General features: G+C 34.0%; 1 protein-coding gene across 1 annotated transcript; it reads right to left on the bottom strand.

Annotated features, from left to right (window-relative positions):
• Positions 1-7,546: 7,546 nt before the first annotated feature.
• On the bottom strand, positions 7,547-11,839 carry LOC149782275 (protein-S-isoprenylcysteine O-methyltransferase-like). Its single transcript, XM_089934859.1, has 2 exons — positions 11,620-11,839; positions 7,547-11,092 (listed from the first exon to the last, which is right to left on the bottom strand). Exons 1-2 carry the CDS (start codon positions 11,758-11,760, stop codon positions 11,018-11,020), a joined length of 216 nt encoding a protein of 71 aa, XP_089790985.1. The 5' UTR covers positions 11,761-11,839; the 3' UTR covers positions 7,547-11,017.
• Between the last annotated feature and the right edge of the window lie 554 nt (positions 11,840-12,393).

Below are 12,393 nucleotides of genomic sequence, written 5' to 3'. Positions count from 1 at the left end.
ACAGGAAAAAATGCTCTAAAATTAGACTGGGACTACATTCGTGGGTACTGAACTGGAACTATTAATTGTGACCCGATTCCAAGTAGCATGGCTAACCTTTAACCACAACAGAATGCAATATCGTATTTTGATACTTTAGGCAGTGCATCAAAATCAAGGTATCACTGAAAAAAATATCATTGATTGACAAGGTTGATCCTTATACTTTGGAAAAAGAGAAATGAAGTCCAGATGTGCAGCCGGTGGGTGGACACTGCGAGTTCATGCTATTCGTATGTGTAATAATATAGTGCAATACACCTTATAAACAGCACATTTTAAAATTTATAATGTATGCTTTCTTATGTCTATATGATTGAATGGATTCATTCAATTTGGTTAATTGGGTATATTATGCATAGTTTAATTAAATGGATACTTACTTGTGTCCTTTCAAGGAAAGTCAGGGCTCTTTTGAAATTTTTGGAAGCCTAATCCCCCCCACATCGTTATTATTCATTTACATTTTCCAAACCTCGTGAATACCTGGAATGTGGATCACATGGCGGCTTTACAAGTTTGTATCCCATGTTTATTGATGGTGCCAAGTTGGGATTTAAACTGTCATGCAGTGCTAAACGTGTATCTGAAATTATTTGAATATCTGTTTATAAATACCTCACCGTTGGTAAAAATCTTTACATTACGGATGGTCTTGTCAGTCAGCGGTCTACTATAAGGACTTGTACATCTTCAGCTGTAGAGGTATATAAGTTTATTAATTTCTTGTATATAACTTATAACTATTGTACTACCATGTTTATTTTTGTATGTTTGCTATGAAGCTTTGGTTTATGCAGTATAATGCACATATTTCTATTTTTGTTTGCGACTTAGCAAGGGATTTATATTAGTAACATAAGGCTACGTTTTTAAGAACTGTTTAGTACAGTAGGATTCTTATCGAGCAGGGTTAGGTTTACTTCTGAACCTGTTGTTGTGTAATTATTGTACCGGTAATGTAATCCGTATAACTTACTGTGTTTAATGTCATTATGTTATTATGCCTGTGTCATGTATAGTACACGGCATTGGAAATATTTTCAGCAGTTCAGAGTTTTCAGAGTGTTCAGAGTGTGTAGAGCTGTCTGGAGTGTCCTGAGTATCTAGGGTGTCTAGAGCAACCAGAGTGACCCAAGCGTTCAAAGTTATCTGAGTGATCGGGTTCGACATGGTACAAGCTGTAAAGCCAACCACAGGAATTAACCATAGCAGCCATGAAGCTGAACTGTAGCAGCCGTGGAGCTGAAATAAAATGTACTGATGACAGAGTGTATCTCCTTACATGTAATCAATTAGCTGTTGGCTAATTTTGGGGTTTGTAAAACCCATTGTATCTATCGGGACTGTAAAGTTAAGTTGTATATCTGTCCCTTTTTATCACCATAATTTCACTACCCGAGTGAATTCATTTTACTACACGAGTACAATTCTACATTGTTTAATAGCTGAGTAAACTATATCCATCTTTTCATTGCCAAATCGTTGTGAACCATTCACCCCTTGTCTTTGTATTTTGTAAAGTAATTTATTTGTATTTTTCATTAAGTCTGTGTGTTCTTATGTTAATTAAATCCAATATTTGGATTATATATACACGCACATATTCATAATTAATTGATCATTCAAACCATTTATTATTAAACAATGTATTTTTGTCCTCGCCAAAAGTGTTCTGTTGTGAATTCGGAAATCGCACCCTGTTATCTTCTTACACGCTGTCACAACTAAATACTGCACAGAAGGAAGGCACTGTGTTCAGGCTTACTGGCTTAATGTACATGCTGTCACAATTAAATACTGCACAGAAGAAAGGCACTAGCTTACTAGCTTAATGTACACAATTAAATACTGCACAGAAAGAAGGCAGTGTGTTCAGGCTTACTGGCTTAATGTACACACTGTCACTATAGGATTTGTCTACCAAGATGGCTGCTGATAATCTTGTTGACATCGCGCGAAAACTTCATTTTATGAAAAGCGGACATCTGTACCAATGATCAGATTATACAAACGTATTGACATTCATTAAACTATATATACATGTATTACAAAATTTAGGTACAACTTCTGGTGTGTAATGTATTTTGAGGATAGACTACGACTTGCTGTTGTTATTGTTGTAGGGTTTAACGCCATTTTTCAGCACAAGATAGGCTATACATGGTGGCCAGTATTAATGGTGGAGGAAGAACCCAGAAAAACCCCGGAAAGAACCACTGACCCACGAGAAGCTACTGGCAAGCTTTCTCACATACCCACATTAGCTGAAGACTACGACCTGACGAATGACGATGTTGTTGTTGTAGGGTTTAACGCCATTTTTCAGCACACGATAGGCTATACATGGCGGCCAGTATTAATGGTGGAGGAAGAACCCAGGAAAACCCGGAAAGAACCACTGACCCACAGGAAGCTACTGGCAAGCTTTCTCACATACCCACATTAGCCGAATCCGAGACTCGAACCCACGCAGACAGAGGTGAGATGGCAGTGATCCGAAACGGAGAACGCTTTAGACCACTTGGCCACTCGGGGTCCCACGAATGAAGAGATATACCGACAGTATATAGTGAGTTATTATTATGTGATTGTGATCAGATAGATATTATAACTATTATAACTGTCAGATCATTTGCTCAATGTACGATTCTTATCTAGAGACACTGGTATTTAAATTAAAATTTACACGGTTCATATAAATGAGAAAAAGATAAATTTTAAACTATTTTGAATAATTTAAAAAAGAAAACTAATCTGTATCATTCCTTTGGAATATCAGTCTGAACGATTATTGTCATTATAAAGAACAGAAAATCAATCTGTAGCATCTCTATTAAAAAAGCAGAACAAAACAATCATAAATATTTCTTGACAACAAATTTTAAGGCAATTCCTTCTCACTCGAAGTCACATTTCACACCTTAACACTACATGATGAACTGCATAATATTGCTCAAACTTGGTCAGAATCATTAAGAATTATTAAGAAAATATAAAAAAAATTGGATACCAAACATTTAATGCTGCAACATCAACAGTTTATACCACAGAAATAGGGATTTATTGTAATGAAAATTTATCCAAGAACCTGTACAATATGGAATATATATATATATATATATATATATATATATATATATATATATATATACACACTCTCACACTGTAACAAATATACACTATTGATTTCAAGAGCATCATATAAACGGGACTCATCATTATGGTATTTCATGCAAAAATATTTTCTTTGGGGGAGGGGGCTTAGGAAAAAGGAAAAAAAGGATTCAAAGTACCTGAAAAAAATGGGTTTATTCAAGAAGCTGAATATTCACCATCATTTCTATTTAACCATGTATAAGAAATAGACAAATTTCAACTTGAAATAACATTAGGTCAATAGTTTGCAAAAATGACTAAAAGACCAATATTAAAAATGGTGGACGTTGCATGTGTTTGAATGCTGTGAATTTATTTGAAAAGATATCATGATAATGAGTTCTTTTTCGAACTGAGCATGTTCTTATTATGCAGAAAACATTCAATTTTTATTTATTGTCAATTTCTAAAAAAATTATCCCCAGTTGCTACTTGAAGAAACTGCATGTGATCCAAGCACATAGATAACCAAAAATGGCTGCAACCCTATGCACAAAAAATCAGCCTGAATTAGTCCAAAGTACACTATATTTAACAGTTACTGAAAGATGGAAACAAATTTTGCCAGAATAGACAATACCTGCTTCTGGAAGTGCAATGAATGCATTATAAAATATAGTAAAATCTAAACAAAATTTATCTGCCCTCTTCTTGTTGTTTGCCTATGTGGAACTTACAACTGAGGTCCAGGAAAAGAAATGGCCAAGCGGAGCTAGCAGTTCTTTTTTTATCAGGTGTACATCTGAAGAAAGGCCAAACTGTATAGACCATAACTACAATCATCAATAATACACCAAAATAAAGGGAATTAAAAGTTCTGTTAACAATGCCTAAGACATACAAACTTCTTTTGTTAAAATAAATGGCCACGATGACCAGTTAGGAAAACCTGCGAAATGATTATTCTAAAAAAATCTAAAATATGAAAATAAAGAGTGCCACTTTGCTAGTTTCAATTACTTGGAATTGCTGCATCCTAATCTTAACTCCAATACCAGTTACCTTTCACACGTTTTTATTTTTTATTGTTTGCTTTATTTTTCTAAATACATGATCAAAAATACTGATCAATAACTTGTTCATTAGGTTAACATGAAATATAGCAGTGCAGCCTATCTAGACAGACAAAAATTGATAACGGCACAAATACAAAACAGTTTCCCAATGTTTCAAGTCAAACAAGCCATTTGTAATGAAAACAAACATTAAACTCAAAAGCCAAGAAAAGTTGTTGACTAACACATTAGAATGACAGGAAGATCTACAAACAAGAGATAAAAAGTAGAAGAAAGAAGAAAAACATTGTAAGTCAGTCTATTTTGTGCTGCCATCAGCTCCAGAAATTTCATTAAAACAAATCTAAGGGATTTTCATGCTCAATGTAATGAGAAGCAAACTGTTTAGACCAAATTTCAGGTGATCAGATCACATCATTGATAGCCAAGGTTCCGACAAGTTAACCCTATCTACACCTTGGCAAATCAAGCAGATATTTCTGTGCTTTAGGTCTGTTAATTTCATTGGATGCACTGGTTGTTAAGGGAAAACGTATTCAACACATTTCGTTTTAGCTGCATACACTTTTGTGCCGACTTATTACTTGTCAGTTAGAAAAATGCAATGCTACAAAAAGAAATATGCTGAATCCAGTTATAGTAATACCAGATCACAGAATGCAATTTTCACAATATGAATGTTGCACATGTTCATCGTTCCCGACTTACTGACATCATGAGAGAAAAAAAATTATTGCTCAGGAAACATACAGTTTGTACATAATGCTGAAAATGACCCTTTATCTGGATGGAATTGCTTCTGTTTCAACCCATGATTTCTTTTGTTGATCATCTTTGTTTTGGTATGATTTTGTTAGAATATGCAAATGGTTGGGTTGCTTCTAGTATACCAGTCCAGAGTTCTATTATGCTACAAAAATTTAGAACTACATTTTGCATGCGTACCATTTTTGTTTCACTGTGATATTTTATTTATAAATTGTAATGGGGAGGGGCACTTGACCATACAAATATTATGAAATTCAACCAAAAGATAACAGTAAGAACCAGTACATAAAGTGTCATCCAAATAGCCTATTTAGTAACCATGGTTTCTAAGCAAAGATAAGGTATGTCCTTCTGACACGGTCCCCCCAACTTTATTCTGGAACTGTCCTATATTAATCATCAAAATATTAACAATGTCTTTAAATTCTTTAGATAAAGGCAATAAGGAACACAAGCTTCCTTTAGTTTATTTTAAGCACAAATCAAACAAAGTTAGAACACAGCATGGTTGAATGAATTGCAATAGCTTCCTTATCCATGTCAATATACATTGGATCCTAGTTTATCTCAATTCTTTTGATGTCCCTGAAAATACGCATCCACACAACACAGATGCCCTCACTATGATGTAACTGAAGGACAATGATACAAGTAAAACAGGGGCCATAACTCAGTAGGAAAACGAAACGAAGTCAAACTCAATATTCTTAATATACTGGCAAGACTGTAACTTTGGTTTCAGTCGATGAAATCCATTATGTTTTTAGTACAAATTGATGACCAGCTTCAAAGTCAAAGTAGAACCAATAGTCTGCAAAAGTTTGTTCAAAAACAAAATTTACATGTGACTTTGTTGCAAAGCCTCATATGAAATTTGACATTTTAAATCCACGAAGCCCTTCAAATTTTTCTCAGCATAAATGAAAATGATAAAAATAATTGCCAGAAAACTAAGTATTCTTTACGAAAAGCCTCAAACCAAATTTAATCAATGAGTCCTTCAAAAGCTGTTTAGTGAAAACAGAAATGAATGGCAAATTTCAAGACAAATAAGGGCCCTAACTCTATAATTCCAGAAAAAAAGTCAAAATCAAACTTGACCAAGAGTATTCTAATTATGAACACTGACTGTAAGTGTATAACAAACATCAAATTGCCTGTCTTGATAATTATTACAATACTTGTTGGAAATGTCCGATACCTGGTACACAGTGATGCCTCATTAATAACATAGTACCTACTGATCACAAATTATTTTTAAACTATTATAATTCAGAGAAACATGTATCAGATGTTACTTTATAAACCCCAGTGTGCACAACTCTTTATACTGCTTGCATTTTGGACACAATTAAGTTGAATAAATTTAGTTTCATTTTCACTTTTTAATGTATTGCATTCCATTTAAGTTTCTGGCTGCTGAGAACAAATTTTAAATGTGGCTTCACATATAAATTCTTTACTTGTTGTGGAGAAGGGTGGTTTTGTGCATAGCATACCCCTTAATAATGTTCTTGTGTACATAATACCCCTTAATAATGATTTTGTGTACAGAATACCCCTTTTTCATGATCTTGTACCACTTAATAATTATCTTTTAAGAACAATGCCCTTTAACATCGATCTTGTGTACAGAATACCCCTTATTAATCATACTGTGTACAGAATACCCCCTATTACTCATACTGTGTACAGAATACCCCTTATTTATGATCTTGTACCCCTTAATAATTATCTTTTAAGAACAATGCCCTTTAACATCGATCTTGTGTACAGAATACCCCTTATTAATCATACTGTGTACAGAATACCCCTTATTCATGATTTTGTATCCCTTAATAATTATCTTGTATGAAAAATACCCTTTAACAGCGATATTGTGTACAGAATACTCCTTATTAATCATACTGTGTACAGAATACTCCTTATTAATCATACTGTATACAGAATACTCCTTATTAATCATACTGTGTACAGAATACTCCTTATTCATGATTCTGTATCCCTTAATAATTATCTTGTATGAAAAATACCCTTTAACAGCGATATTGTGTACAGACAACCCTTTAATAAAAATGATCTTGTGTACAGAATATCCCTTAATAATCATACTGTGTACAGAATACCCCTTATTAATCATACTGTGTACAGAATACCCCTTATTCATGATCTTGTGTATATAATACTCTTTAATAATGATCTCGTGTACAGAATACCCCTTAACAATATCACGGTCTAAACCATACAGCAGTGATATCTCAGTTGGATGAGTATCTGGTTTGTAATCTAAGAATTATGATTTCAGTCCTAGAGCTGGGTAATGTGAAAAATTTTGAACTATGGTATTTCTGAACGTACCATGAAATGTACCAAGGTATATCACAATTATATTAAGGACCAACAATGCAATAATGTCCTGGGGCAGGGGTCTGACACTTTTTTGTTTCATTTCTATCAATAGTTGGAAAAATACTTTGTAAAAGAATCCAAGTTGGCTTCTGAGGTCAGCTTGCTTTGCAATAAAATAATCTTTGTATTGATATCCTTTAAAAAAAAATTCAGCTTCCGAGCCCAAAATCAGCTTCCGACGTCGGCTTGCTTTGTGATAAAAATAACCTTTGTCTTTGATGTCCTGTCGGTAAGTTCAAAGAAGAAGTTTACTGTTGGCTGCCAGCTGTGTTTATTTACCACCAGGGCTTCTATGTGCATGGCATTTTTTGTAGTAATTATTACAAAGGTGCATTGATGTCTGCGGATAAATAGTAATGATACTTTTGTAACCCGCGCCGGCGAAAAGATTTTCACTTGTACTCAAGTGAATGTGTTTTTAAATAATTATTTTTTTTGCGAGATACTGTCATACAGTAGACCTGGATAAAAATTATTTTTGGCTATTTTGAACCTAACACCGTACCATGCGTGAATGGCAGTTGTCTTCAATATATCGGTTGATTATTTCCCTCTCGTTTGCGAATACATCGACATCTGTGCCCAAAGCACTATATTGCGTCAAAATTTGTTCCATTGTTTCAATTTTTTTCAAAATTCCCGTGAATATAATTGAAAAGGAACCCAAGTTTGCTTCCATATCTCGGCCGTCTTTGTATATTAAACAAAAAAAAATATATATATATAAAAATCGGCTCACTTCACAAAATCCAGTCAGCTTCCGATGTCGGCTTGTTTTGCAATAAAATAACTTTTGTATTGATATCCTTTGCCAAAAAAAAAAACAAAGTAACCAAAGTCGGCTTCTGAGATCGGCTTGCTTTGTAATAAAAATTACCTTTTGTCTCTGATGTCCTGTCGGTAGGTTCAAAGAAGGAGTTAACTGATTGCTGCCAGTCATGTTTATTCACCACCAGGGCTTCCATGTTCGATGTGTTTGGCATCTGTGGTTACAATTAATACAAAGTATCATTGACGTCTGCGGGTAAATAGTAAGGATAATTCTGTAACCCAAGCTGGTGAAAAGATTGTCAATTACATTTAAGTGAATGTGTTTTCAAATGATCATTTTTATTTGCGACATACTGTCATACAGTAGACCTGGATACAATTCAATCTTGATTATTTTGCACCCAACACCGTGTCATGCGTGAATGGCATCTTCAAGATATCGGTTGACTATTTCCCTCTTGTTTGCGATTTTGTTGGCTTCAGTTTTCAGTCGGATAACATGTTCAGACTTCGGAGCACAACCACACACAACTGATGCACGCTACAGTATGGAATCCTACGCTTACGGATTTCGTGGAAATATTTTATACTTAAATGCTCATGTTGAAAAAAGGAATAAATGATAACAACACAAGGTTAGTTTCTTTCTTTTTATTATCAATTCAACGTTTTATTTATCTATTTTATTGCAACGTACAGTGGGGTGGGGGGAAACACAAATGCAATACAATTTTATTTCATTTCTTAAGTCTTGGGACATATGACCAATGTGAAAAAATGTTTCACCATAAGTTCTGGGACAGAAAAAAAAAAGTTATTTTATCGTGTCCCAACATATGCGGTAAATACGGTATGTATTTTTGGGGATTCAAACCTGGTATACCCGCATAACAGGTCACTTTGCTTACCACTAGATCAAGCAATTGACAACATGACAGATGAAATTGTTTCATTATAATGTTAACAATGTCTACTGACTGGAGAGAATTATCAACATTTTTCTTGTAAAATCAACTACTTCACAGACTAGCATAAAATAGTCAATAATGATTTAAAAGCGTCACTAAAGGCAAACATTCAAGTAACTTCTGTAAGACAGGTTTCAGTGCATTGTTTTTTTCATGCAAGCTTTTACACCATTATTTCCTGTCTGCATGGGTTCAAGTCTTGGGTTTGGCCAATGTGGGAACAGTGGAATCCCGCTATTACGTGATAATTGGGGTCCAAAAAATTGGATTCCGTTTATGTCGGGGTCGTGTTAATGTGGGGTTTTACAGTATTTTACTTTTTTCAGAGAACAACTCATTGGCACATATACATGCATTCATGTCTAATGTATATGATGAATAGGGTATCAACACCGTTTACTATCATGCCGTCATGGCATTCAGTTCATCTATAATGCATGTAATTCCATTGAAAAATTGCACAGATTTACAATATTCAATAATTTTTCCCAGATCATTGTGTCTGAATTCAATGTCTAATATACAGCATGAACAAAGTATCAACACCGTTTACTTGCCGTCTGATATCGTACCGTTGGGGCTTGAAATTAATCCATAATATATTTAATTCCATTGCAAAAATTGCATACATATTTAAACTATTCAATAATTTTGTCACACATCATTATGTGTCTGAATTCAATGGGAAAAATTAACAGCAAAATTAGGTTAAGAAAGATGAAGCACGTGTACGGTTTATTATGTTCCAGGGTCTATGAACGGTGTCTGTACAAATTTCATACTGCTAAAATTTTCTTATATGCATTTCCGTGTACATTTATCCATTTCAAATTTCCAAAAAATAATGCTTGTACTCTATTCGTTTGAATGACTACAGCAAGAATAATTACCAATCAACACAAGCTTTTAGCGTGCATACAACTTTTACTTCAGATTTTGTGAATATCGAAAGAAACGTGTGAAAACTACTATATTAACAACTGCGCAAAGTACAGAGAATGGCTTGCATTTGTGAACTTGCTCTTCAATAAAATATTTTTTATAAAAAATAGAAAATTAATAACGAGTTCATAAACAATCACCTTACCCATGTAAAACCCAAGAACTAAGTGCAGTCACTTTCATAACAAAATTTTAAGCTTAATGCATGTACAATTTCATACCCTTTCAATTTCCAGCTAATAAAGCGGACATTATTTACTGGTCAACTGATTGCGTCTAATAACACCGCCAAGCCCAGCAGACGTTGGCGGCTTTCGTTTTTTGATGTTTATTAAATTGTGAGAATCTTTTATCAACCACCGCATTGTCTGCTGTATGCAGTTAAAGAAGAAACACATGTTGGCTATTGTTTGAGCAACAACTGTATACAGAATTAATTGAAGACAATCACAAGGATGACTTACTGGCTTTACTCATGGACCAGTAATAAGTAACATTTCCAATAATGTTTATTTTGGAATAACACTTCAAGAACCTGGTGAAATTTTTAAATTTCATAAGCTACGCCACGATCGTATTATATTAAAATTCATACGCGAACTCTTCCCCAAAGTGATAATAAACATTTTACACACTATTTCTCATACTTCAAAAAAAATGATTCCAGGCACAAGAAAAAAACACATACATGTATTTAAAATTTCAGGAACCACAAAACGATCATATTTAATTCGAATTAATATGCGATCTCTTCCCCATAATGATAATACATTTTTTATACACTATTTCATGTACTTTGCACAAAAAATATTTTTTCATGTGTGAATGAATATACAAAATTTCGGGAGCCACACCATGACCGCATTATATCCGAATTTGCGTTATAGTGGGGGGCATTATAGCGGGGTTGCACTACTGTATGTGAGAAAGCTAGCCAGTAGTTTCTCATGGGTCAGTGGTTCTTTCCCTGGATCCTTCCTCCACCATTTCTACTGGCCACCATATATAGCCTATCTTGTGCTGAAAAATGGAGTTAAACCCTACAACAACATTATTTCAAATGACACCTGTAAACACTTTCTCATGTATATATTTAATCCTTTAGTTTGCATAAGAAAAAAGTATTACACCTTATTATTCCTAACTCCACCCCCAACATTTTGTTCACTCTTTCCCTTTCATTTACCCCTCTGTCTGTATTCCAGGTTTTCTAATTTAAAACTAATTAATATATAACCATGTAATAGCTTACGTCATAAAGTTTTGGGACATTTTTTGTGTCTTATCATTGAACAAGAGACTCCCATTTTGTTGCGCCTGTAATTAAAGTTAGCTTAAAGGTACACAACTTTCACTGAGTTTAATCTAAAAACATTTGAAAATAACCATGATCATTTCATTTAAGCATAGATAATATTGTTGGCAAATGTGCAAGAGTTTAAAAAAAAGTGCCTCATCCTCCCAACACACAGAAATAATTTCTAACCAAGGCATTGCAATCATATAAAAAATTGTAAAAGAATTTCAAGCAAGCATGGAATACCCACCTGAGTTCCGATACTCCAGTAAAACCATCCCACGTAGGCTGGATGCCTGAAGAGAGAATACACTCCCCATGTCACAAGAATGTGACCCTCCTGTTTCTCGTACTGAACATAGTGATTGAAGTTTGTACTAGCTGTATACATGCTAGCTTTCCTCAGTGTATCTCCTCCCACAACAAGACACAAACCTATTATACTAATGTAGCTCAGCTGCTTTAGGCCTACAAATGAAACATGATACATGTCTATTACTGTTAATTAAAATGTATTCTTAGGTCTACATTTATAAGGCCTACAAATGAAACATGATACATGTCTATTACTGTTAATTAAAATGTATTCTTAGGTCTACATTTATAAGGCCTACAAATGAAACATGATACATGTCTATTACTGTTAATTAAAATGTATTCCTGGGGTCTACATTTATAAGGCCTACAAATGAAACATGATACATGTCTATTACTGTTAATTAAAATGTATTCCTGGGGTGTACATTTATAAGGCCTACAAATGAAACAAAATACATGTCTATTACTGTTAATTAAAATGTATTCCTGGGGTCTACATTTATAAGGCCTACAAATGAAACATGATACATGTCTATTACTGTTAATTAAAATGTATTCCTGGGGTCTACATTTATAAGGCCTACAAATGAAACATGATACATGTCTATTACTGTTAATTAAAATGTATTCCTGGGGTGTACATTTATAAGGCCTACAAATGAAACAAAATACATGTCTATTACTGTTAATTAAAATGTATTCTTAG

The sequence above is a fragment of the Sinohyriopsis cumingii genome, chromosome 15, assembly GCF_028554795.1.
Source record: "Sinohyriopsis cumingii isolate HCF-2022 chromosome 15, ASM2855479v2, whole genome shotgun sequence".
NCBI lineage: Eukaryota > Metazoa > Mollusca > Bivalvia > Unionida > Unionidae > Sinohyriopsis > Sinohyriopsis cumingii.
The sequence above is the reverse complement of the archived record's forward strand: the minus strand, read 5'-3'. Positions and strand labels throughout refer to the sequence as shown.

Coding starts and splice junctions, on each gene's coding strand:
- LOC149782275 (XM_089934859.1), bottom strand. CDS start 11,760: ATGTATACAGCTAGTACAAACTTCAATCACTATGTTCAGTACGAGAAA. Junction 11,093..11,619: donor ACTGGAGTATCGGAACTCAG/GTGGGTATTCCA, acceptor TCCATTTTTCAG/CACAAGATAGGCTATATATG.